General features: G+C 51.5%; 2 protein-coding genes across 5 annotated transcripts in view; one reads left to right on the top strand and one right to left on the bottom strand.

Annotated features, from left to right (window-relative positions):
* Positions 1–278: 278 nt before the first annotated feature.
* STING1 (stimulator of interferon response cGAMP interactor 1) lies at positions 279–26,633 on the bottom strand. Of its 3 annotated transcripts, XM_049829197.1 has the most exons (8): positions 19,576–26,633; positions 6,164–6,557; positions 5,585–5,829; positions 4,791–4,971; positions 3,753–3,861; positions 3,357–3,595; positions 1,605–1,791; positions 279–742 (listed from the first exon to the last, which is right to left on the bottom strand). In XM_049829197.1, exons 2-8 carry the CDS (start codon positions 6,491–6,493, stop codon positions 552–554), a joined length of 1,482 nt encoding a protein of 493 aa, XP_049685154.1. In that variant the 5' UTR covers positions 6,494–6,557; positions 19,576–26,633; the 3' UTR covers positions 279–551. The 3 variants fall into 3 exon arrangements, with proteins under 3 accessions (XP_049685154.1, XP_049685155.1, XP_049685156.1); XM_049829198.1 differs by lacking the exon at positions 4,791–4,971 and having other exon boundaries at positions 3,776–3,861; XM_049829199.1 differs by lacking the exon at positions 19,576–26,633 and having other exon boundaries at positions 5,585–5,892; positions 6,164–6,292.
* UBE2D2 (ubiquitin conjugating enzyme E2 D2) overlaps positions 17,235–26,633 on the top strand; it is a 31,883-nt gene continuing 22,484 nt past the window's right edge. Inside the window, exon 1 of one of the 2 annotated variants that reach the window (XM_049829201.1) lies at positions 17,235–18,105. In XM_049829201.1, the coding sequence (XP_049685158.1) occupies positions 17,851–18,105 (255 nt within the window). In that variant the 5' untranslated portion in view covers positions 17,235–17,850. Of the gene's footprint in view, positions 18,106–18,624; positions 19,149–26,633 lie in introns of those variants that run through there. The other variant, XM_049829200.1, reaches the window with a different exon arrangement.

Genomic DNA, 26,633 nt, shown 5'->3' with positions numbered 1-26,633 from the left:
ACCTCCCGAATGGGTAGAAAGCAAGGCTGTTCGTGTGTGACTGCACAGTGGGTGCGTCAGGCTGGAGGGTACCCTGGATGTCCTGCACATACTCCTTGTGCTGGCAGAAGCCATCAGATTAGTCAGGCCGTGCTGGCTGGATGTGTTGGACCCAGCACACACATACACACTTGTGGCTGGGATTTCCAAAGCCCCATCCAACACCACAGGATGCCCAAGGACAGACTGCACATTGTGCCCAAGATTCAGGGTAATGCAACTTGTACCAGAGGAAAATGCTTTATATGACACAAATCAAAACAGATTAAAAAAACCCACACCCATGGCTTAATATATGAGAGATACATAACAAAGAAAATGGGAAGCATGTCACAGGACTGTGGTTTGAGTCAGCTGTTTTCAATAAAAACGATACACAGGAGGTTTTGGTGGGCAGTTTCTGCAGGAGGTTGGGGATTGCTGCCACGGGCAGCACTTGCTGCAAGAGCAAGGGGCTTGGGTAAGGGGGACTGGAGCCCTGAGGTGGTGTGGAGCTGGGCAGCACTGGTGTTTTAGAAGCAGCCACTTCTCAGAGGCTGCGGCAGGTCAGACTTGCTTATCTGGAGGTTGAGCTCTGTCGAGTTGAGGGTCGTGGATGGGGTGTGTGGGTGGTTCCCCTCATACACGGTGTACTCATGCTGCTGCTGCCAGAGGTGCCAGAGGATCTCTCTGGACAAGAAGTGGGTCTCTGCTTCTCCTGACTCTGGAACAGAAGAAAGACAAAAGCCACCTTCACTGGTCCAGCCCAAGGCAGGGGTCTGGGCAGGCAGCAGAGTCTCTGGGAGATGCCCCAAAATATGCAGAATTTCCTGAGAAGTCAAAATATGGTTCTTACTTCCCCCCTTTCAGCATGCCAGAAGAGAGAATTTAAAAGACAAAGTGCAGGAAGTAAAGTAAAATACAGGCACTATGTGCTGGACTCCCAGTAGTGCTTGTGATGGGAACTACCTTACTGGATAGAAATGCTTCTCCCCATCAGGGAGAGCGCTGAATTTCCCCTAAAAAACCGAGATTCATTTCAGCAAGAAGCAGGAAGCTGTTTTCAAGCCCTGCTGCTCTGGCAGAGGTGAGGAGAAGGGAAACGAAAGGAAGATGGGAAGAGGGAAAGTCTTGCTCCTTCCCATCCCTTGTCAGGAGGAATGCCACTGAGCCACACTCGTACACCCGTCCCAGTGCTGGGGAGGGGGAGTCATTTCTCCCAGGACCAGCAGCAGTGAAGAGAGCTGCTCCTTCCCCTGGAAGCTCACTGTTACACTTAATCCTTGAGGGAGTGCTCTTGCTGCCCCGGCAGAAGACTCCTTGTCTCAGGTACCTTTGGGGACTTCAAAAGGGACCAGCTCTGCCCGCTTCTCTGAGACTTACAGCAAGAAGTCCTTCTGTGTTGAGAGGCAGCCCCTTCCTCCCACTGCAGCAGGGACCCCCCCACGGCCATCTGAGTGGGGATACCAGCCAAGCGCTGCACAGATCCTGCCTCCTTCCCCTTGTTTGCCCTGATCTGAGGTCACTCAAAGGGCTGGGAGAACACAGCCACCACGCTGGATGCTCAGCTTCTCCTCCTCACTCACCCTCGTACACGATGAGCCGGTAGGTACCCGCACACTCCTTGGAGCCTCTCAGGATCTCCTCCAAGGTCCTGTAGAAAAGCTTGGCCTGCTCCAGGCGGTCCTCCCGGCTGAAGGCTGCACACTCATCCTGGGACATGGCGTAGAGGGACTGCAGCGGGGTGGCATACTCCACTGCACAGTGCCAGAGCTGCAGGGATGGAAGGAAAAGACACAGGAGCAGGAGGACCGAGCACCTGGCAAAGGGCTGCCAGGGGACCCTGGCGCTGGGCAGAGCCCTTGAGACCCCTTGGCGGCTCTGTAGCCTGCCCTGCACTGGTGCTGTGTGCTGGACTGCTGGGACAGGGACACTGGTTCTGGCCCCAGTGTCCCCCTGCCCTGTGTCGGGCAGGGAAAGAGCAACTGGCCTGGCAGGTAGAGCCATGCCCTGTGCGCCGAGTGGGCTCGTGGAGCTGCCTCCCACCCACAGGGCCCCGGGGTGCAGCCACCGGCTTTGTCAGTGCTCCCAGGCTGCAGCCTGGGCAGTGATTTTCCCCATGGAGTTTGGTCCCCTATGGAGACACCCCTTGCCTGTGTCTGATCGCACCTTCTTGGTGGCTTTTCTGCTAGAAAAGGGGAAGTCTGAGCATCCTGATGGGGAGTAGAACAGAGAAGATGATAAAAGCTGGCAAGATGAATGCAAAGCTAAAGGAGGGTGATTAAACAAATGAGGAGAGATTTGTTAAGGCCATAAAAATTCCAAGGAGGAGCAGGGTTACCAGTAAGTCTTACACTGGGTAAACTGGAGTTTAATAAAGGAAGAGGGATGGGATCCCTGGGTAATGGAGGGTAGCAGGAAGAGCTACCAGCCTCGGCAGGCAGTTGCCACAGTGACCTGGAGCAGATGCAAGGATGGGAGCTAGCATCACTGCCATGCACGTGTTCACCAGAAACCGGGCAGCAAGCTGAGGGACAGATTTTACTGGCAACACACAGTGGGTCAGGCCAGGTCCAGGCTGCCGAGCTGCTGGAGCTCACTTGGTGCTGAGTGACTCAGCAGGAGACTGGCAGATGAAACACAGCATCAGTACACTGACTGTGCTTCCCCAGGAGCAGGGCCAGGAAAGAGGCTCTGAGGTCCCTGCAGACAGGGCTTTAAAAGCAGCAGTTCAGCACTCAGCCAGCATCAAAAGGCAAATTAGGGAGACCTGGGTAAGAAGTATCGCTCTGCCAATGTCTCCATCCACAGTCATGTCAGCAGGACCCTCCTCCAAGGGTGCAGAGGCAGAGGCCCATCTGCCAGGAGATGTGGAAGGACATGAATGCAATGTGAGATGGAGGGATTTAGGGCTTGTCAGCCTGGAAAAGAGGTGTCTGGGGGAGTGGGAGTCAAATTATATAATGACTCGTACAGACATTTTCAAGCACCTGTTCAAAACAAAAGGAAATATTTGTTCATCCCATGGGAATTGATGCTCTGTGCCCCACATCTGCTTTTTTCTGCCCAGTTTTCAGCTGTTTTCTGGACTTAAATCAACTCCAGGAGGGGTTAAGTGAGCCCAACATCCCTGCAAGGGCTGAGCCTGGGAGGAGGCAGCCAGGAGGAAGGGGTGCAAATGTCCAGCATGAACAGGACCTCTCCATCTCACAGAAGCCTGCTGAAAAGCTGTCTAATAGGAGAGATGACACTGTCCTGCCCTTATGGCCACTTCTGGGCCAGGAGGACCTTTGGGCTGATGCATGCCAACTGCTCTCCCAACACTGCATTCAGTATACCTTGTTGTCTTCATCCCTGATTGCATAAAGGCTGTGTTTGTAGACCCTTTTTTTAGTGCCAGCTCGGGTCAGGGTGATTTCAGTGAGGTCTGTCAGGTACTGGATATTGCTGTCAGCTTTCTCCAGGTCATCACAGATATTACAGCTCAGAGGGATCAAGATGTGGAGCTTCCAGATCTCCCTGCATGCCAGCACATTGGGGTTGGCTCTGCTGAATTCTTCCATCGACTTTTTCACCCCTGGTGGAATACAGCATCAGGCAGAGGTGCCTGGCGTGAGTACAGCTGCTTTCTACCTTGCTCCCCATTTCCCTGCTAACACTGTAGAAGGGGAAGGATTGTTATAAGGAGCTATTTCTATCTGTGGGCATGATAATGCCGGGAAACAGCTACATACGTGGCAGGACTATTTTTAGGTACCCAACATAGTAAGACCAGGCAAGCCCATGAGCGACATTCTGCTTGGACTTCTCAGACATCTCAGACATTTCCACTGCTGAGGGCTTCTGTGGAGGGAAGGAAAGACAGAGCAGCAGTGAGGAAAGCAGCGACCTGGGCTTTTCTGCAACATCTCTACAGGGACCGGAGAGCAGCCACCCTCTCCAAAGAGATGTGGACAGTGAGCAGCCTTGCTGCCCCCTTCCACAACCACGTCAGGCAGCAGGGCCAAGAGCCCTTGATGGCCCATACAGCCCCTACAGATGAGGACGCTGATGGTGGGGTGAGCTGGGCACTTTTCTGGCTGTACCATCCATTGGGATCGTGTGTCCCAGCGCAACTTGTGCATCTGCCCAGTGCTTCAAGCATGCGGATGGAGGCAGCCCAGCACCTGATGGTGGGATTTCCAAGGACATCAGTGGTCCATGCCAGCTCTGTGTGTTCATTTAGGTGGAAATGGGTGTTCAGTCCCCACAGGCACCTGACGACTGCCCTCCCCAAAGAACCTTTCTGTAACCTGTGTGACCCCTCTCCCCTTCCAGCTATGCTGGGGTAAAGCAGAGCCCTCCCAATGCTGCAGAGTTACCTGGAGCTTGGCTCTGCCACCCACAGCACGCCTGATAATTAACTCTTTGGAGACCACACAGGCAACCCTTTCCCCTCAAGCTCCAGCTTGACTGACAGATTTTAAAATACCCATTTTTTTGTGTCAGCGGGGCTCTGGCTGTGACAGGGCTGCTGCCAGCGCCCCAGGGCGGCTGTGCTCATTAAAAGGCAGCCTGGCCCTCCTGCCGACACGCATGGCAGTACGGGGCCGAGGAAATCAGCTCTTCAGGGCTGAGCTAACGAGAGCGTTTCTCCCACTGTGGGGCTGCGAGCGGGTGGGCTGTATGTGCGAGGGGCCACGCAGAGCCGGGCCACGTGCCCCTACGACTGCTTAGGGCTGAAGTGCTCCCTGGTGAGCAGGCTGGCCAGGTGAGAGGTGTCGGTGCCTTACGTGGAGCCCCAGAGCAAGGATGAGGAGCTGGCACAAGCTGGCCAGGCCGAGGTGGAGGCCGAGTGGCTGCCCATCTCCATCATGAAGAGCCACGTAGGCTGAGCCACAAACAAGCAGCATGGGCCCATGCCAGTGCAGGGGGAAGCAGGCGCTCAGGGCCCTCCAGAAGCTGCCACGGTGCCTGGGTGGGAGAGGGAGACAGGAGACAGGCTGGTGGCCACCCACCCACCATCTGTAGCCCACGGGACACTGGCCAGGGGATGCTCCCACCTCCCTGCCAGTGCCGCTGACCTTCTAGAGCAGTATGGAGCCAGAGAGCCCTGTGGGACCCTGCTAAGTGCACCCCAGCTGCCCCCAGCCAGGAGAGTGCTTGGGTCTCTTGCAGCACCTGTGGGTCTCAGAGGGGAGCAGGTGCAATGTCACCTTGGACAGCCAGGGGAGACTATCTCCAAGAGACCCCCTGCCCTCCAGCACTGGGTGGTGGGGAAAGGCTGGGGGCCGAGATCTGTCCCCAGGAAAGGGCACACGAGGGAGCTACCACGGAGAGGAGAAGGAGAGGTCCGCAGACATATGGGTAAGCTGGGCAGGCAGGAGAGGGGGGAAGAGATGAGAGAGGCAGGAGGCTGGTGGAGAGCAGCGTGTGCTTCCAGGGCACAGCACAGCATTTCCACAGAGGGCATGAGTGAGAGTAGAGGCAAGTAGCAGATCCCCCCACAAATCCCAGAGGCTGCTAAGCTTTTGCCCCTAGAGTGGTCCCAGGCACCCAGGAGACAGCCACCCCCATGCTGGCTCACCTGGATTGTAGGTGGAAGACCTCCTCCGTGAGGTAGCAGGTTCCCTTGAGCAGCACCCCAATCTGCAGGGCTGCCAAGTGGTCGGTGAGGCTGCGGGCAGTGGGCATGAGGGGCTCGCCGGTGAGGTACAGCGCAGCAGCGCACAGAGCCAGGAGCAGGTACACGGCACGCTGTGCTCGCCCTCCACGGGCCTGGGGTATGAGTGAGGCGGTGGGGTGGCTCGGCTGCCACGATTCCTGAGACATCTGCGGCAGAGTGGCGGGGGGGGCAGTCAGCAGCAAGTGTTGTACTCAGTGCCCGCAGCAGCCCTGTGGGGAGCGGAGAAGGGGGGACAGATGCACATCCAGCGCTCCGTGAGCACCCCAAAGCACGGAATGGAGCCCACCCTTTGCACGCTGCTGAAAAGCAGCCGCTTCTGGGGAGGTTCCCTTGTGTGCTGCCCAGGCCACCTTGGGACTGCTGCCTGTGCCCAGATGGACTCAGCAAGATAAAGTCACTCCCACATTGATGCCCACTCCATGCCAGCCCTCCCTGCTCCGCAGCCATGGGGCCATCCCTCACTCCTCTTGCCACACTCACCGGAGCGGTTACCAGCCACGACACCAGACGCTGCCTGGGTTTTCCTGCACTGGGGTTAATGGGTTCTGTGCTCCAGCCTGGGCAGCCACAGCTCTTTTTGGGCCGCAGACAGAGACCCGGATCCTCTGCACTGTACAGGCTTCTGGTGCCACGGGTGGAGCTCCGCAGTTCCCGGCACCAAGAAAAATGAAAATGAAAGGAGCTATCGAGGCTGCAGGCAGCTTGTAGAAAGCACCAGAGCCCTCCCACACAGGTTACTCGTGAGGTTTCCCAGTCCACGGGGAATCCAGGCACTGGGCAGTGCTGGGTGGATGTGGCAGGTTTCGCCATCCATGAGCTTACACCTCTGGAAAGCCCCAACGTATCTGTCAGGTCTTTGTGCGGCTGAACTGAGCTGGAATGAGGAAGGAAATTGAGATTTAATTCATTAAGTGCAGCAGATTTCAAAGATTGAATTTATTAAGTGCAGCAGGTTTCAAAGATTGAATTTATTAAGTGCAGCATGTTTCCAGGGGTGAAACAGAAGCAAATTCCTTCTAGTAGAGAGGGTGACTCGCAGCACTCTGGATCCCCCCCACCCCATGCAGCTCCAGAAGATGCTGGTGCAGGAGGCACTGTCCGCAGGCACTGGCAACACAACAGGGGCTTCCTGCAGCCAGGCTTTTGCTTGTCAGTAAGGCCCTCAAGCCTCTCAGGTCCCTGGTCCTAGTGACCACAGACCCAGAGTAGCCCAAATGCTGGCTCAGAGCAGAAGTGGAAGAGACAGAAATATCACAGGTGTTAGCTGAAGGTGCTGAAGGTAGAACTGAAAGCAGAAGGCCAGGCTCCATAGGCAGGAGAGCCACCTGGCTGCTCAGGGAGCCACAAGAAGAGGGCTGGGGAGCCAGGCAGCCTCCTCCACCACACCGCAAGAGCCAGCTGGAGCTGGTGAGTGAAGCCCCAGTGGCAGGGACAACCCAGCACAGGAGGAGGAAGTGATTTACTTGGTGTTTTAGCCAACCTTTGTGCTGAAAAACCAAACAACACGTTGGCTATATCCACAAGCCCTCCCCAGGCTAGGAACACAGGTCAGATGCGCTGTAAAGCGGGTTTGCTGGGGTTTCTAAGGTACCACCAAAACAGACTCCAACAACCTTGAGAGAGACCCAGAGCAGCACTAACCTCCCACCCCAGCCTGGGCTTGCTGGTTTTCGTACTGCTGTTGTGCTGCTGTGAGTGGAGATGGGCCAGGGGCAGGGCAGCTCCGCAGCTGGATGTTATCTGGGTGCCTGTTCTTGGCCTCTGCAACCTGCTCTGCCTCACCTTTCTGGGCACCTGAAGGACCCTACAGCATCCCTCTGAGTAGCTGTTCTATTTGTATATGCCTGGGCAGAGATGTAGGAGCTTGTGGTCCAAACCATCCATACATCCATAGTTTAATCACTGTCCAAACGCAGCAAGAACAAAGCTGTCCGCTGTGGTGGCAAAGGTGCTTGCAAAGGCAGGGAAAGACAACTTCCACCCTTGGGAGCATCCAAAAGAGCTGAGCTGGCCTGTAACACAACACAGGCTGGTTTCTAGAAGGGCCTTTGTGTACTGGTTGGGTCTGGGGAAGGGATCAGCCTCTCCTGAGATCCCAATGGCCATAGGTGGAGTGGACAGCTGTAGCCAGGACTTGGTTTAGACAGGGAAAAGTCTCGGTGAATGCCTGAGACTTGTAATAACCTGGAAAAAGAATGTAAAAGTGCTGTAGTGATAGGAGGTAAGATCCCTTGCAGGTAGCCAGATGCTGTGAATTTTCTTGAAGTCTCTCCTGACCTCTGGAGACCCACTGGCTGCTCTGTATGAGGTGCCTTAGGTATAAGTTGGATTAACCCAGGAGCTGGTCCTGGCCACTGGCCCTGTGCAAGACTGAAGGTGGGTAGGAGCAGGTACTGGATGCACGTGGCATGCCCCCAACCAAAAGCCAGCCCAGGAACATGGTGCTTTCCCTGGTGTCTCTTGGGTAAAGGATGGCTCCTGGTGAGCAGGCAGGCAGCAGACATAACGGAGCCTGCTCCTGCTGCAGGATGGGCACTGCAGCAGTGCTTGCTTACTCCTGATTTTTTTGCATCATGTGCTGTTGTCCTGCAAAAGCCGGTAGAGCTGCTGGCTTCAGCCGAAAGGCAGGCTGCCCAGTGACAGCTTTACACTGGGGATGCCTGCAGGGATGGGGTTCGGATGCCAGGCTGGTTAACACCAGTGGCTTTGATTCCTTGGCTAAAAAGTGCTGCAGTTGGTGTTTTTAGTGCTGCAATTGCACCACCAGCGTACCCTCAGAGCCCTGCACACTGACAGGTCTTGCTTTGCTGCCCACCCTAGCAAAAATAAAGTGCTCTGCAGTATTCTCTGTTGCACTGGGTTGTGTGAACTGGCTCAGTCTCTCTGATGCAGTGAGGAGCCATCTGTGTGCTGGGTAAAATCCTGTGGAAGCAGGTGACCTGCTTCCTCCAGCTCTCAAGCACATGTTGTCTCTCACTCATTCAGCAAAGCAGTTTCGATGCAGAACAAAGGAGGTGACAGTCAGGGGAGCCAGGGAGGTGTTCTGGCCAAAGGATTTGTAATTGTCCCCTCTGTCTCCAGATTATGCAGGGCCCTGAACTTCACTCATAAAGTCCATGTGGAGATGGGATGCCTTTCCAGGGACGTGCCCAGCCTGGGAGATCCTTTGCCTCGCCCTGACCCCAGGCTGTGACACTCGTCAGCAATGATGAGCTCAAAATCCTGACAGCAGCATGGACCATCCCTCCATCCCTGGATTGTGGGGCTGCTCTGAGTGCTGCATGTCCCTTATCCATTAAGGTTCTTCTTTCCTTTGTGGCACCAGAACTTCCTGCCTAAGAGAAAGTTTTTATCCATTTAATAAACTTCAGTGGATCAATCTGTGATTTATGCAGTCTTCTTTTGATCCTCTGTAAACTGTCTGCACCTGCAGTGTCCTGTGGCACTGAGTCCCCAATTACACATTGGGTGGAGAAGTCATTTTTGCCTATTTTGAAGCTGTCACAGGCTAGCATTGTTTGGGGTGCTGGGAGAGACATGAACAACCAGCCTTTCCCTTCTCCCCAGATCACTGATGGCTTCATGCCTCAGCCATTTCTTTCCCAGGCTGGACCATCTCAGGTACTCAGTTGTTCTTCAAAAAGAAGCTGGTTTCTACTTGATTGTACTGGTAAAAATGCTTTGAATAGCTCCTCCAGGTCCCTTCCAGGCCTGACTCTTCCAGGTCACATGTGTTAAGCTGCCCAGGTCTCAGCACAGACCCCTGGGGTCTCCCACTGGGACCCCTACACTCACACACAGGTGTAGTCTTGCCCTCTGTCCTCTAACAGTCACGTACTTTCCTGCCTTTTGTCACCAGTCACCCTGGCACCGAGACTGCGGAAAGGGAAGTGGCTGTCCACATCTCCTCTGGCCTCCTACCATGTGTCCCCTGGGGACCCAACTGGGCTGAGCTGAGAAGTAAAACTACTACAGAATAAATGGCTGTGTACATGCATGCCTTTTGGTTGCTTTTGCGTTTTTTTTTTTAATAGGTATCTTCCAGCCTGCAGGACAGGCAAATCTGGCTTTGGGGATGGAGCCACCAAAAGCTTGCTGACAGCGGGTGGTTGGTCAGTGCTGCAGTCCCAGGGACCCCTGGAAAGCTGGTCTTGCCCTAATGCATCCTGACTCCCACCTCTGCAGCAAGGGAGGGGACAGCCTTCACAAAGACAGGATCCCATGACTGGGGAGCCACAGGAGCTGACAGAGCATCTTCCGAACTGGGTGAGAGACCTTGAGCAAAACAGTGCTCCTTGCCTGAACCTGCTTTGCAGTGACAGTATTCCTCCTTCCTCTGCAGCAGCAGGCTTGCAGACTTTCTGGGATTGTCCTGTGCAACAGGGCAACACAGAAACCCCAAGTGAGGCCAGATCCCCCTGGGAAAGTGCTATAAAGGCACAGAAGAACACCTGGCAGCTGACCCTAGAAGGCTGCCATTCATACAGCCAGGGAGGATGAAAGGAGAATAAAACAACTTGGGCATGAAGAGAGGAGAAGGTGAGCATGTGGTTTGGAGGGAGATTGTCTCCCTGAAAAAAGTACTTCAGGGAATTGAAGGTGGCAGGGAGCAGTGTGGGAACTGTGATCATAGCGCCTGGTGATCTCTGGGAGCTCCCATGCAGAAGGAGGCAGCCATGGCAGGGAGATGCTGTATGGAGGTGAGGAGGTGCAGGGGTGAGTAGGGACCTCTGGGGGGGCAGCGGGCATGCAGAGAGCCTGAGCAGGGCAGCCCGTGGGGTTGGAGCAAGAGGCAATGGCTGGGTGGAAAATGGAGCCAGAACCTGACTGCCAGAGGGGGGATGCCAGGCTTTCTTTTCCCATGCAAGCAGATGCAATGACATGCGTGAATATCCTATCTCTTTCCTTGTTCCTCCTCTCTCCACCACTTACAGGAAATTTATTGTTGCATTCTTGGTCAGGACATGCATCCAAGGGAGATTTATTGACGCTCTCATGGCCAGAAAGGAGAGATTTATAGGAGCCCGTCCCCACAGCACAGACAGGTAGACCCAGGGCATAACATGGAAGTTTCTGATTTACTATGGCAAAGGATGGAGATACAAGCAGGCTGACTAGCATGTCTGGGATGCTCACTCAAATACTCATGGAAGCCCAAACTGCCCAGAAGGTTTTTAGCAAGCTGAGAACATGGGAATGAACAATTCAGGACCTGGCCATAGCTGTCAGCACTGCCTGGATTTCTGCCTGAAAAGCTCATGTTGTTTCTCTTTGACTATGTTTAACCATTCCATGACTGCCCTGTCACTGTCGTCAATATCCCATGGAGAGCTCTGCAATGCTGGCTGAGCTCAGCAGCTTCCCAGCCTGGGACTGAGCTAGAAAATCTGGGTCTACCCCTATTCTTCTATTTCCTGCCTCTGATGCCTATCCCCCAGGCTCCTGCTGAGATCGGCATGGCTCCAAGCTTGAAGCGAGGCAAGACTCTGGGATCATTTGCTCCAGAAACATGCACCTAGAGAAGGGAAGTTGGAGAGGATAAATCTGATCTTGAGCTTTTGACCATCTTGGTCAAGCGAAGTCTTGGTATTCAAGTTTGTCTCCTGCATCCCACATGGTGGCAGCGGCAGGCTGAGGTTCCCCCCATGCTCAGAGCTGCTTGTGGGGCTGTGCTTTGAGCTACATCCATGTTTGCACCAAAACCAGCAAAAGCCTACAAAAGAAAAATCAGTGGTTGAGAGAAGATGGGGTGGTAAATATCAAAAAAGAAAACCACATCAGCAAAACAGCAAGATGAGCTTTTTGCATCTGTAAAACCTGGCAATACTTTTTTCAGGTTTGGATCTTTTTACACTGAAATTTCCTTTGATACCTTTTTTTCTTGTAGAAAAATCCATTAAGTTTAAAATAAAAAAAAAAAAACAAAACCCACAACCCCGCTTTATTTAAAGAATAAAAGATTTCAGTGTTTCTTGGACTAACTTAGTTTTAAACACATTTAACTGAGAACAAGAGCAATTCACTTTAAAAGTTAGCTTGATTTAGGTTTTAAAATCATGACAATCCTGGATTTGATTCATTCAGCACACGGCAAAGGACTCTAGAAATGGAAAATCCCTTTGGAGCAGGGCCACGTGACACCATGGGGTTTGTTAAAGACCTTCCAACTTGTTTGGCCACTGCTGGACTTCTGCTGCCGGGGTCCCTCTGCAAATCCAGCCCCTCTACACACCTCTGTAGCAGAGAAAAATGGTGTATCTGTGTAAGCAGTTCTAGCAGCTACTTTGGGCATCTGTTAACCCAGACAGTCAAAGAGGGATGAGAAGGCGGGGAGGAGATGCTCTGCAAGCCCCAGCAGAGCCTGCTGCTGATGGGCAGCTTCAGGAGGGCAGATGACAATGTGGTGACAGGCTAAGGAGGCCCAAACAGAGACAGAGTATGGAAAAAGGCACAATAAAAGCTAACGGGGGGCAATGAGAAAGGAAGGAAAGAAGTGTACCTCAAGGAGGAGATGTCAGACCTGGAAGAGCTGATGAGGGAGAACATGGCTCAGGTCTGGGAACAGTCCCGGGTGCATGTGTGTGTGCTGCAGGCAGAGGAGGTGGGCTCAGCATCGGGGGACTCCGGGGCTTGGCTGCTGGCTTTGTTTTCACAAACCAGACTGCTGGTGGATAGCAGGTTTGGTGACTACTGATGGGAACCTTCTCTGGGACACCCCCAAGCAGCCTGAAATGCAACTGAGGAAGTTCCTCAGTGCTCCTCTTTGCATTGCATGAATTTTCAGGCAATGCTGCCAGTGACAGAGATGGTTTTGTCCGCTTCTGGGGGGCTTCCTCCAGCCCGTTTCCAGCCCGTTGGCATGAGTGATTTCAAAGAGAACCAGGTCAGCTCACAGCCCTAGATGCCAAGTAATGCTGGGTGAAAGTAAAAATTACTTTTGGATCAGGTGATCCAACTTAAGCACAACTGGGTGTCAGAAAACAGCTAGCTGTTTGCTTGGGGGGGGGGTGGGTCAGGACTGCTTCTTTCAGCAACAGTTTGTAGTTAGATCATTTAAATCCAATTGTGAATTTATATCTTCTGCCTCCAATGCCAGAGACTACGATGCATAATAATACACAAAGAGAAGGGTTATGTCCTGCTAGAAGCAGCTTGTTACAACAGGTCCAGGATATCCAGAGTCCTGAGAGAGCTAGAGATGGGCACCATGCCTCTTCTGCAACAACAGGGAAAGTGCCAGTTATTTTGAGATTTATAGATTATATATATTTTTGACATTTACAGTTATGACACCTTCAGCCCACAGCAATGCATCGCCTGCTGGAAATTTTCTTGTGGACAAGATGGTGGTGGTAAATTGTGGATTTTCCTTTGTGGTTGTTTCAGTTTGTTCTTTGCCTTTCTCTGAAGCTTAAGTTCCCAGGTTTTTCTGTGGCAGCATGCTAGACTGGAAGAGTTTATAATGATGTGTTATAAGAAATCCTATCTTCTATGTTCCTATACCTGGCAATCTTTTGGTCATGTTCAAGCCTGGGATAGCTGGTGCCACAGGACAGATTAGCAGAGACCTTGCTGCTGGTTGCCTCAGTGGGTGACAGAGGGCACATCTGTTGGGCTCAGGTGGCCAGTTTCACCTTCCTGCCATATACCATCATAAACAGGGCTCCCTGACTGTTCCTAAGCTTCTATTTTCAGGTTTGACTTGGAGAACAATCTTGAAAGGAGTCCAATCATTTTATAGCAAGACTCATTTGCGGATTTCAAAACTAATATGGGAATGATTCCATGTATTTTTTTCACTGTCTAACAAAGGCCTCACTGGTTACCAAAGCCTAGAAAAAGCAGATTTAGCCAGCTAGGCTGGGAAGTTTGTACTCATTTCAATTTTTGTGCTTTTGCCTAAGCAGGTCTAGGGGTTTTTTCCCTAATACAGTACTGCAGCCTGACCCTGTTTAGCAGAGTTGACCAGAGGAAGATGGTGAAGGAAAGGCACATGGAGGCAAGAGTCATCTGAGGATAAGGCAGGACTCGACTAACTCCTCCAGTGATGCTCTGCTGTCTTGTAGTGGGTGATGCTGGCACGGGATGATGTTGGCAGGCATAGACAGATCACTCGCTGCTTCTCTTTGGAACAGAAGTTCAGAGCACAGCGGTGCTCCTGGGATGAGAGACCACAGTACCTCACAGTGCCCTGCGTCTGCAGGACCAGCTCTGTCCCTGAGAGATAAGGCAGAAAGCTGCAGGTGGAATGCCTCCTAAAGTGCCGTGACAGGGTGCTGTGTGAGGGGCCAGCAGCAACCCCTGCAGGGAGACAGCATCTGCCTAACAAGCAACGCTTTCTCTGCATAAGGGGCTGCTGTGGATGGGGACCAGCTGTCATTTTCACAGCAGATGCAGCCCAAAGCATCTTCTCTGGTGCTGGTGACCAGAACTCACCCTTTTGGGAAGAGGACTAGGATACGATCCAATGTGGGATACAGAAAAGTGCGTATGGGTCAATCCCGCTGTCCTAATGTTTGGGCAGGGGTGGGAAGAGACTGAAACCTGCAGAAGGACACCTGCAAAAGTCACAGGCGAGGTAGAAGAGAGGCAAGGAAGAAAGGCAGCAGGTGGGATAAGGAAGTCCTAACAAGAGAAAGTAGAAATCAAGAGACAGCAGGGAGACAGGCAGTGAGAAAGTGCTGCAGACAGGACCATGAAGGGGAAATCTAACCAACAAACCTCAGCAAAGAGAGAAAGCAAAGGAAAAGAGAATGCAAAAGACATGAAAACCATAGGGTGAGGGGGCAAAAAGCCAGGAGGAGAAATCCTGACCTCGAGCTCAACAGGGCCAAGTATTTCCTGGCTCTGCTCCCTGTGATCTTAGGTTAATGTTTATTTGTGCCTGATCTTTTTGCACCTCATGGCATTTTTAGACATGTCCGAGCTCCGGTGGAAAGCGTTTAGTCTATTGCCACATCAGACAGAGATCTAACTGTGAATCTTGAGGAAAATACCTTCTGGATAAGACACATCCCAGTCTTCAGTTCCCTGCAGCCTACACCAAGTTAACATCTATCCGTTCACAGCTACAGGCCAAATGGCAGAAGCTGCAATTGAGATTTGCCTTTCAGCAATTCTAAGGAGACTGACCTCGTGAAAAACAGTGATGAAAATTACTTTTCTACTTCCATTTCTTATTTCTTAGAGAAGTTCACGTCCATCTGGTAAGAAACAGCAGATCATAGTTATCCCTGGTACTAAAACCACAACAAAAGTATTTTCCTCTGTTTTTTTATTTTCAAGATTGTTTATTCTCTGGATTGAGTTTTACAATGCTTTACTACTCAGAGAGGACTTTTCAAAGCTTGACAAAGAAAAGTAGCAATCCAGACTGTTTCTGTTGCTACTGTGAGCCAAAAATAATTTTCCAATTTGGGGACAAAATCCAACACTTTTCCTGAGAATACTGGAAAAAGATTACTTTAATCTTGGCTGACATGGAGACCTCTAAGAAGTGAAGTCCTTAGAGGCTGTGACTTGAAGGTATTTTGAAAACTGCCCCAGAAAATATGAGAAGGTTGTTTCCTGAGAGATGCCTGAGAAGAAGGCATCATTTGTCCCCCCAGCAGTCACCAGTATGACTGCAGTTCCAGACATGATGTTTGCCCTGTTGAGAGATGGGCCAAGTTTGAGTGAGGGGCAAAGCTACTGTGGCTGTACTGCTCTCTGGGATGAAGGGAGCATCTCCTAGTAAAGAGGAATCTGGAAAGTCCCTTCTAGTAGGTGGGATCAGACTGCCTGACCGGGATCAGATGTTGGCTGGGCAATAAGAGAGGAAAGTAGAAAACGTTGGAAGAAAAGCAGTTTTGCCTCTGCCCCAGAACTGGGGGGAGCCTTAAGGGCCAGGACTACTTGGGATTAGTATTTGAGCATTCCCAGCTCCCCATGCTGGTGGAGACTGGCGTGGCAAGGAAGGCCAGCAGGCTCCCTTGTGCTGGGCTTGACAGAGCAATGAGCCGGCGCAGCGTTGTTGTCTGCTCTTCTGCAATTGAGGGGTGTCCAGCAACCCAAAAGGCAGCAGAAAGAGGGAAAAGAGCAAGAAGCCACAAAATGAACCAAAGAAGTTGAATAAAAAAAACAACCCAGAAAAACATTTTTATGAATCTGTGATTTATTTTCTCCATACCAAATGTGGAGGAGGAAAAAGAAATTAATTCAAAACACACCCTATGCTAAAGACACCAGAAATCTTGAATTGTTGCAGAAAGGCTGGCAGCAAAGTTGGCATGAGAACAGACCACAGCTATCACTGAAAGGCAGCAGTCCCCAGGCTTGTGAGAGGCAAGGGCGAGCGCTTACCCTGAGATCCTCACTCCCACCCTGAGCAGAAGCTATGCAGGCAGGAGGAAGGAGCAGGCGTTTTGGGAGGAGCAGGCATGAGTTCGTCATCACCAACACATCAGAAGTAGTGTGAGGTTTCCAAACCTTGCCTGTTCAAAAGCAGCAGGTGAATTAATCCTGTGGGTAGCTCTGCCAGCTACAGGGACCAGCTGGCAGAAGGGTGCTTTAGCAAAGGGACAGTCTGACCCTAGGGGAAGTTTTGGAGCTGAGCTCCAAGCCCAGAGCTACTGCTTGCTGCTTGGAGTTCAGTGTTTTATTTACCTCTGAAGTTTCCTGTTTAAGCCTTTCATCCCTCTTTGCCAAGAGATGCACAGGAGGTGTGGGATTGACAAGAACAGTGGAAAACAACCCTGTTGCAGTACTAGATGAGAAGATGGGCAACAACAGAAAATCGTAGTATAATTCACTAAAAATGTTAGCTATACAAGAGAGAAATCCATAGGAAACTAGGCTTTCCTGTAAAGGAACAAAACCTGGTGCCTTCTTGGAAAGTCTTACAACTTCCAACCCTGATTAAAAGTGCTCTTGGCATTTTTCTTACTTGACTCGGTAGCAGGACTGCCAGCTTGGAAGGCTCCAGACAGCATAAGGCACCAGCCACCATGTGCAGTCCCAATTAATGATCCAAAGCCGGCAATGGGAAGAGAAGCAGGACCAACAGGGAAGACTCCAATTTGATGTAATTTTAAAATGTATTACTATTACAAGATGCCCCACAGGTTTGTGTACATGCAGGCAGTTTGGTTGTTAGGCTGAACTCCCCCACAGAGGTACCTTGTTTGAATGTGTGCACAAAGTCCTTGTCACACACAAGCAGTGTCCTGTTCCCAGCCCTGTTTGCTCAGTTTCTGATGATTCAGACCTGAAGGGAAGTTGCCCTTTTGTTTGAGCTGGCTGTTTACAGTGATTGCCCATTCATGCTTTGATTGTGCGGTTACACAAACAGGACGCGGTTACGGGGCTCAGAAGTTTGTTGAACCTGTGCAGAACCCTTCAGCTTGTTGGCAGCCATCAGAGGGATTATTTGATGAACTTTTGTGCTGATTTTGGCTGGGATAGAGTTAATATTCTTCACTGTAGCTGGTATGGGGCTATGTTTTGGATTTGTGCTGAAAACAGTTGATAACACAGGGATGTTTTCGTTATTGCTGAGCAGTGCTTACGCAGAGTCAAGGCCTTTTCTGCCTCTCACCCCACCCCACCAGCGAGGAGGCTGGGGGTGCACAAGAAGTTGGGAGGAGACACAGCTGGGACAGCTGACCCTAATAGACCAAAGGGATATTCCAGACCATATGACGTCATGCTCAGTATATAAAGCTGGGGGAAGAACGAAGGGGGGGACACTGAGAGTGATGGTGCTTGTCTTCCCAAGTCACTGTTAAGCGTGATGGAGCCCTGCTTTTCTGGAGATGGCTGAACACCTGCCTGCCCATGGGAAGTGGTGAATGAATTCCTTGTTTGCTCTGCTTGTGCGCATAGCTTTTGCTTTACTTATTAAACTGTCTTTATCTCAGCCCACAAGTTTTCTCACTTTTACCCTCCTGATTCTCTCCCCCATCCCACTGTGAGGGAGGGGAGTGAGCGGCTGCGTGGTGCTTAGTTGCCGGCTGGGGTTAAACCACAACTTTTTGTGATACGAGCTGCTCAGTCGTCTGAGAACAATCGTTATTTTTGCTTGTATTGGTATTGTCCATGGGTATGCTGGATGGAGACAAACTTTTCTTCCATCTCTGGCCACCAGGGCTCTGGATGATATCTCTGCTGGAGAGCCTTTGCCTCCCTCCATGATGCCACTGGCCTGCTGGGTACCCAGCCCTTGGTTGCTTGCCTCGAGTTCTTCACTCTATACTGTGGTTTTGGTATGCTCGGTAAGCCTGACATTTGAGGTACTTTGCTATGTAAATACAATCCTTTTTGACGATTCAAACCTTTATTATGCAGCCACGTTGGGATCTACTCGGTGTACTTCATCCGTCCGTCCTCCCAGGCCTAAAAATGAATTCCTGTGCGCCAACCCCATGCTGCTACCCGCGGGAAAGGTATGCTGAGCCACGCGCTGCCCCCGCCAGCTACTAGGTGTCACCAGCATCCCTCTTGGTGCCACTTCACGCGCTCTCGGAGGGCCTCGGCCCGTCCCGGATGCCCTCCCTGCCTCCTCGGGGACGGTACGCCGCCGGCCTGTGCCCCGCAGGCCCCGGCCCTCCTCCGGGAAGGGGCCTCGGGCCGCGCCTGGGGCCAGCCCACCACCTCCCGGGGCAGGGAGCGCCGCAGGGGCGGCGGCGGTTCCCCACCAAGCTGCCGGGGCGAGGCGGGGGGGGCCCAGTCCCGCCCGGGCCACCGGCACCAGCTCAGACCCGGCCGGGCCGCGGCCCGCGGCGCCTCAGGCCCTCACCGGCCCCACGGCGGCGGCGCGACCGGGACTTCTTCCCGGCCCGACTTCTCGCGAGAATCCTCCGTCACGGGCACCGCCGTATCCTTCCGCACTCTCCCCCTCCCCCTTCTGGAGAGTTCTGCACGGCGGACGCACGACAAATAGTCCCCGCCGTGTGTCTACCCCCGGCCCCCTGTCTCTCCCGTCGCCCCCAGCCCGGCCTCGGTCCCCGGCCGCGGCGGCCGCCTCCGCTCCGCCAACCGCCCGCCACCCGGCAGCGGCGGAGCGCGGCGGAGGGCAGGAGAACCGCGGCGGAGTGATACGCGGAAGGCCGGCGAGGAGGCGCCAGCGCATAAAGAGGCGGCGGAGGGATGCGGTAGGAGCTGCGGCAGCGGCAGCCAGCTCCAGCCCCGCGGCGCCGCCAGGGGAGCAGCGCGCCAGGCCGGCCCGCCCGCAGGCCCCGCCGCCCCCCCCCCCCCCCCCCTCCGCCGCTGCCTTCTGGGGGGGCCCCCTTTCCCTCCCTCCCCCCCTTCTCTCTCTCCTTCCCCTCCCCCCTTCCCCTCCCCCCCTCCTTCCGCGCCGCCGCCACCTCCGCGCTCCTCCTCCCCCCCTCCCCCTCGGAAAATAGTCCCCGCGGGCTGCCCCCTCCCCGCCCGCCCGCCCCTCCTCGCCGCCTTCGCGCACACAATGGCGCTGAAGAGAATCCACAAGGTAAGGGCAGGGCAGGGCCCCGCCGCGCCGGGCCCGGCCCCGCGCCCGCCCGGCCCGGCCTAGCGCTCGCCTTACATAACCCGGGTAGGCCGCCGCCGCCCCGGGCCGGGCTTGGGAAGGCCGGGCCGGGCCCTGCCGCGGCGGCGCGGGGTCCCTCCGGTGCCCGCCTCGGCTGGGGCTGGGGCGGGGGGGGAGGGTTCCGGGCGCTTTTCCCCGGCCGCGCTTGCGGCCCCGCCGTCAGGAGTAGACGGCAGCCGGGCCCGGGGAGGTGGGAAGGGAGGAGAAGTTCCCCGGTGGCCCTCGGCGGCGCGGGCCGGGCCGCGGCTGCCGGAGCGGGGTCCGGCCCGTCCTGGCGGGCCGCTTTTGTTCGTGTTCCCCCCCCCCCCCCCCCCCCCCCCCCCCCCTCCCCGGGGTTGGGGTCCGTTACCTGCGGCCGGGAGGAGGCCGAGGCCGGCGGTGGTCTCGGTTGTGGCCGGGTCCCTCCGAAGCAACGTGGCCCCCGGAGCCCGGGCCCTGGGGCCGCGAGGGGGCGCCGGCGCCGGGGTCCGGCCGCGGGCCCGGGGGTGGGCAGCAGCCGCCGGCAGCTGTTGTAGCTTTGGAGGGCTGCTCCTCGTCCTCCGGAATCGCTCGGGGCGTGGGAGTGGACACGCGTGGGGTGGGGGCAGAGAGGAACCCCGCGCCCGAGCGGGGGCCGCCGCGCTTGTGAGAAGGCACCCGGAGGAGCGAAACGCTGCCTGCCTGCCCGGCCGGCAAGTTTTGGCGTAGCTCCTTCGGGAGCTTCGTGGTGAAAGGCTCTTCTCAAGGAGCGACGATCTCGGTGTTGGATACTGAAGCGCTAAGCATAGTAAAGTTGTCACGTTCAGCTAGTCAGAATAGTCTGATTTATTGTTTTAATGGAGCCAGTGCTGTTCTACAACCTGAGTCATCTAGTAAAGACATGCGAGGTGCCTTCTCCTCCTGGAGCCGGAGATGCACTATGCTTGGTGTCCTAGGCTTTTAGGAAAACACTGCTGCTCAATCCCCTGCAGTCTTAAAACCATACTTGGCTTGATCATCCTAGTATCCTTTACTAGGAAAAAGAAAAAAAGAGGGGATTATTGAAGTATGCTGTTATTACCTTGGTGAGTCAGGCAGGTAATCTATATCCTTTTCCCCACAAAACATGTGGTTTCAGTTTGGAGTCTCCATGCAAGGTTCAGGTGTAGAAGCTAGTCCTCCCATAGGGTTTCTGGTCTCAAATACTATGTAAATCTCAATTTTGTCTAGAACCAGATGCGAACCTGCTACCTAATAGTTAAGATCAGTTTGCTAGCTCTGTTTTGTTAAGTATGTAGCATCAGACTTGGCTTATGTGTTAACACCTTTGCTTTGATTGTAGGTTATCTTGGAAGTTTTTGTGAAGCTGTGTGTGTCATACTGGTCAAATTAAAGCTAAGGTGGAGAAGAAAATTGAAGAGAGCTTGAAGGCTTACATATGCTCGTGGAATAGGCAGAGCTTGAAAGGGAAGGATTTTGAGTGTAACTTTATTGAAATTTCCAGATAACTGTACGGTAGCGTGTTATATAAGGAAGTTGCACTCCAGCTGAGTATCGCTTGTCTGCAACATTCTGTCAATTACTTTAGCGATACTCAATACTCTGGGAAGACTGTTTGACAGTGCGTTTGTGGGCTTGCAGGTGTTTTGAAAGCACGCTTCTTCCTTGGGAGCGCATTGTATGCCTGCTGCCAGAATAGATCTAGGAGACATGGCAGCGAATGCTGAACAGGGTAAATGTGACTGCTGGGGGCAGGGGGCATGCACAGGTAGTGCAGGGCTTTTGTGGGGAGGGTATATCTTCTATCAGGTGACTTGGGAAGTAGGGAAAGCTGCTTTATTGTAGTTTAGTGCGTGCTGAGGTTTAGGGTTTGACATTCTCTCGGAGCGTTTCTGTTTGTAGTCTGTCGTTTTTAACAGGAGAGAAGCTGAACGTGTTAAGTCTTTGTTAACATTGGGTGCTCGTGGACCGATTCTTCATGTTGCTTTTCAAAGATCAAGAATCCTGAGGGATAATGGGGACTGTGTAAGGTTAAGAGTCTTTAAAGCCTTGGGAAGTAGTGAGAGCATCACCAAAGCATTGGTGTATATTGAGCTCTGTAAAGAACCAAGTGTTTCAGTGGAGTAAGTATGGTGGCTGTTGAGGAGAGGGAAGGTGATGGGGTTGTAGGCAACATTTCCAACAAGCAAAGTACATGAAGGGAAATAAAACTGCTTGTTCTAGCAGTCCAGGTGCTTTAAAAGTTAGATGGGAGTTAAGGTACAGACTAGAAAGGAGCACTTTGCAAATTGAGTTAACTGTGGTTGTCTCGCTTAACTAATTAAGTAATAATCACTGGTTGTTCACACACCAGCTATTTTAAACCCTGTGGAGAGTGTTCATATCATCCTGTTTTTGTTCTGGTCTCTGGGAAAAGCAGTGGTATCTTATGTGTAGTGACTGTTCCTGTCAGGATAATGAGGGGAACAGGAAGTTTCTGACCTTTGCTGTTGCCCCTTGTGGCAATAAAACCTGCAGAATGTGGATCAAGTAGAAGTAATCCCAATAGACTTGAGTACAAGGAAGTGATGGGAAGGAAAGCTGCTGGTTAGGCATTTTTAAAGGGTACTATCAGGCTCAATATATCAGTGTTCAGGTCTCAATCTTGCCACAGGTTCTTTTGCTTGGCACTTGGGGGTTTTATGCTTGACCACAGAAGATGAGGTTTTATCCAAAATTTGTGTCTTTGGATAATACAGTGATGGGAACTTGGAAACAAGCAGAAAACCTCAAAAGTAAACCTTTGATACAGTGTCAGCCGTGTTACCTGAAATGGCCTCTTGCATGTTGAACTCCTGGGCTGGAAGGGGGTAGAACAAGAAAGTTTCTTGGAGCTGCATAAGTAGTGTTGTGGCTGGCGCAGGAGGTGACACAAGAACCTGCGTGGTCTGTCCCAGTGTGTCTCTGGTGGCACAGTTGCTCTTGGGGTTGCCCAGGGACCCAAGCCCAGCTAGTGTGTCTGCACGAAGCAGCAGCTGTTCTTTAAGTAGATGCTCCGAAAGATCTCAGACTTGCGACCTGCTATCAGATTGCTGCTTGTATTATTCACTGCAGTCTTTCAGGCAGTGGTGTGTTTAATTCTTGCTTAGGTGCTTACTGGCTTGCAGGTCTAAAACTTGGAACTCTTTTTTTTTTTTCTTGTGAGAAATGTTTGGGATGTAAGCAGTGATGCTAGCCAGAGTCCGTGTGAAGTGTGGCGATAACAAGTATAACAACTTAATTGTTCCTTATATATATATATATAATGATGATCTATTTTATCATGGGTATATTTTATAAGAAATGCAATGTGGAGATATCCAGGGGTAGGATGGGAGTGATACTGGAGGACCATAATGAATTGCTTCCATTTTAAGGTTTAAGCCAAAGCACTTTGGATTCAGCTGCATCCCTATCTGTGTTGCTTATCTTGAGGAAATGTGTTACCTATAACTGAGTAACTAGGGCACTGTTTGGAGTTCTTTGAAGGGGAGAGCAAGTAAAAGGTTAGTTCATTGTCTTTTATGGGTTCCCCCACATGAACTGCTTGATGAACCCTACAGTGTGGGGAAAGGGGAAATCAGAAGCTGTGCTTCAGCCCTGCCGAAGTAAAACATTTTCTTACGGCAGAGGAATGGTGGGTTATTACTGCTTATAATGTAGAGGCCCCCAAAACAGGTAATGCTTTGCAGAACTAAACTGTATATTCCATAGTGATGTCCCTGTTCAGCTGCAGAAGACAATGGGCTTGCCTGCAGTCCAGAGCTGCTTGACCTCCCGAGATGTTTCAGTATCTCTTCTGCTGAAATGAACACTACCTGCGGATGGGGTGCATTAGATTAATTGGCTAGTTGAACAATGTTACTGTTCAGAGTTGTACGTGTGCTACCTGTGCTGAGCAACTTTGTGTTATTATATCTGCGCTACCAGTTCTGCTTTACAGGAGCCAGTGGGAACAACTTGTTTGTTCCGTTACGGCCTCTTGCTGCGTTCGTGGAGCTGCCAGCGCAGCCCATCTGTGTTAAATATCTGGTGTGTTGCTAGTACAAAGAATACTGGTTAAGCTTCTGTTGGTTAACTAGGCATTTTGATACTACACCAGGAGGAAGTTATACATTGCTTTGGTTTTCTTGCTGTTCAGGCTTTAAAAAAAAAATTAAAAAATGAAGTGTGACAGTTACATTGGAGCTTGTTTATAACCTGTGCCTTGGTTATTCCTGTATTTCATGCAGCTTGACTCTTCTCATGCTACTCGCTTAACTGCTTGCCTTCTAACTTTGACTTCTTACAAGACTCTGCAAAAGTCAGTGGATCTGAGCCATTTCAAACATTGAAAAAGCAGATTCTGTCAAAGGGAAAGGATTAAAATCTTTCTGAAGACTAAAGTGCTTCTGTTAATAGGGGTAGTAGCCTTAGAATGGCAGATAGATACTCTGGAATCACAAAAGTCCTGGAGGCCAGGAGACGCACCTATGGGTGCTATAGGGAGCTGGTGATCTGGCCTTGGTGTGTGTGTGAGCACCACCTTGTACAGAGGGACCGCTTGGCAAGTAGAGAGCAGAGCTGAGTGAAATGCATGGTGGATGTAGGCTCTTACACCTCACCCTACACAGTACCTCCAGCAACCGGTAAAGGTAGAACCTTCCTGGCCCAAGGAATGTGCAGCAGGTTCTTGCCCAAACTAATGTCTGCATTGGACCTGTGCAGGTAGCTGGCAGCTCCTTGTCTGCACTGTGGTCCTGCTGCTGAGGTAAGGCAGAGTGCTGTCGAGTTGACTTGGAAGCCCTGATTCCATAGTGCTTGGCGCTGCTCTCTTGAAAGCTTCTAACAATTCATGGTTAAGTGGCTGAAAGTTCCTTTTTGGTTAGATGAATCACAATTTTGTAACATAGCCCTAGACTGCCTGTCACAGAAGGATGCAGGGGCTTCAGCCATATAAACTTGCTAAAGTTGGATTAAAAGCTTGTTTCACAGCAGCAACCTGAAGCAAAAAATCAGGCTTATAATCAAGCTAATGATGTGGTCTCTGAGTAAATTACAGTTTGAAAACAGCTCAAACTGTAGTAGGAAGGAAAGACCATGGAGTCCAAGCTAAAAGGACTTCGGATAATCTTTGACTGTTTGGAGGCATACATCTAGTGTGTTGGCGTGTATTTGGGGAACCCTACTGTGTACTAAGGTTTATTAAAATTGTTGGAATTGACTGCTAAAGGATGCTGGCTTTTTATTTGCTTAATTGGCGGCTTGATGTTGCTGGTTATGTTGGTTATTCTTACTAAAGTCTGTATTAGCATTAACTTAATCCTTAAAACTGATCTTCTGGCCAGGACAGTTTCTACCAGGAATATGTTAGGCTGTGGAGGGAATTATTGTCTAGAGGAATAAATTTGAACTGCTCTAACAAAGGTCTTTGGTGTTTACAATTAAAACTAATTGTAACTTGAAACATGTGCAGGGTTAAACTTTAAGGTAAGACTTAAAGCACTTGTGTTTGATAGTGCTTTAAAAACTTATTGTGCAGTTCGTGAACTCCTTGATCAAGGTGCATTTTAAGTGCAGTGTACTAGCTGCTGGGAGGTAGACTTAACGGGAGGAGGGTAGCATGGGTCTGAGTGGGACTTGCAGCACTTGTGGCACTGGCTTTCCTGTGTGCCCTGAGGCCCCCCCTGGCAGCTAATGCCTTTCATGACTTGGGAAGCGGAGCTAGTGGATCTGTGGCATCAGCACACTCCATCTTCCTTAAAATGCTTTCCTGGAACCTGTGAGTAGGGAGGTGTTTGTTTTGTTGGGAACTTGGGAACACAATTAAATCTGCTTTTGGAGCCTAAATGTCAGTTTCTTGTGAGAGTTCTGTAGCTTTTAGGATATCTAGTTCATGGATGTAATGGTAGTAGTTTGATTCAACTTGGCCTTTGGGCAAGACACCTTGAACCTTGCTTTGCTTTGTGCCATGCTTCCACATCTTCATTTTTGCTGAGCAACTGATTAATACTTTTAACTGTAAGATGGGTCAAGTTAATGGTATGATCTGCAGCAGTTGGCCCAACCCCAGGGGTGTTTTGCTGTAGGGGAGATGGCAGAAAGTTCTGTAAGTGGGCTTTCCAGCTAGAAGGCAATTCATGGTGAGGTAGCCTCCTGGGAGCTGAGTAACTACAAAGGAAATTTCCTCTAAAGGCAGCTTGAGTTTTCACTTTTAAGTTCCTAAAGCAAAACCTTCTACATGTGCTTAAGGATCAGAAACTGTCTCAAATGGATTACCAGCTACTGCTTTCTTCAGGTTTTGGTTTAAAATCAGCATTGTCATGATCACACTTGATCATTGACCAGGAAGCCTTCCCAGATCACAGGGAAATACAGCAGGCCTTGCAGCTTAGGATCTGATATATGCAGTAATGGCTGGTTTGTAGATGATACCAAACTGTAATTGAATCCTCCATGTGTTATGAGTTCCAGTTTTATGTGAACTCCAGAGTCATTTGTTCTGAGTTACAAACCAGCTGGTTCTCAAGAGTCTCCCTCAGCAACATCTGGAAGCAAAGACCTTGCTAGATTTGGTGTTGTGCTAGCGGTATCTTGGAAACAGCACAGGAGCCTTCAAAAGGCAAAGTAACGTCTTGGACAGATGCAAAAGCTTGGTACTGTGCTGCAGCAGTGGATGCTCCTCTCCATTTGTACCTGGATAAATGCAGCCATATGTAGCTACCATTCCTGTTTTTAAACTTGGCCTTGCAGGTCTGACAAGCGAGTGGTGGGAGTCTTTCTAGCATGCTGGCAGCTTGAGGAGAATGATGTGTTAAAGCAATCATCTGTGCCCTGCTGGGAAATCCAGTAATGCGTTACCCTTTCTGGTGTGCAGAGGCAACTGGTAGTCTGGTGCAGCTAGTGACTTGTGCTCCAGAGGTGTCTTGTGCAGTTGCAACTTCCTCACTGTTATGCAAGGTGTTCTACAAAAGCTGGGAGGTTTTGTATCTCAGGGTGTCCTGGTTTTGGCTGGGATAGTTAATTTTCTTCCTAGTAGCTGGTATAGTGCTGTGTTTCAGATTTAGGATGAGAAAAATGTGGGTAATACACTGTTTTAGTTGTTGCTGAGCAGTGCTTACACTAACTCAAGGACTTCTCAGCTTCCCATGCTGTCCTGCCAGTGAGGAGGCTGGGTGTGCATAAGAAGCTGGGGGGAACAGCTGACCCCAACTGGCCAAGGGGATATTCCATACCATATGATGTCATGCTGACTAATAAAAAAACCTGGGGGTAGTTAGCTGGGGGATGGCAGCCCACTGCATGGGGACTGGCTGGGCATTGGTCAGTGGGTGGTGAGCAATCACATTGTGCAGTGCTTGTTTTGTATATTCTCTTATTATTTTTCCTTTCTTTTCTGTCCTCTTAAACTGTCTTTATCTCAACCTGTAAGTTTTACCTTTTTTCTGATTC

Source organism: Accipiter gentilis, chromosome 26 (assembly GCF_929443795.1).
Source record: "Accipiter gentilis chromosome 26, bAccGen1.1, whole genome shotgun sequence".
In the NCBI taxonomy this organism is placed as follows: Eukaryota; Metazoa; Chordata; class Aves; order Accipitriformes; family Accipitridae; genus Astur; species Astur gentilis.
Note: the sequence above shows the minus strand (reverse complement) of the source record. Positions and strands in the feature narration are given on the sequence as shown.

Bases quoted from the DNA above. Each gene is read 5' to 3' on its own strand.
- STING1 (XM_049829197.1), bottom strand. From the start codon at position 6,493: ATGGCGAAACCTGCCACATCCACCCAGCACTGCCCAGTGCCTGGATTC. The intron at 4,972-5,584 runs GTGAGCCAGCAT...TCTCCCACCCAG, and splicing joins GTCTTCCACCTACAATCCAG to GCACCGTGGCAGCTTCTGGA. The intron at 1,792-3,356 runs GTATACTGAATG...CCATCCCTGCAG, and splicing joins TCAGGGATGAAGACAACAAG to CTCTGGCACTGTGCAGTGGA.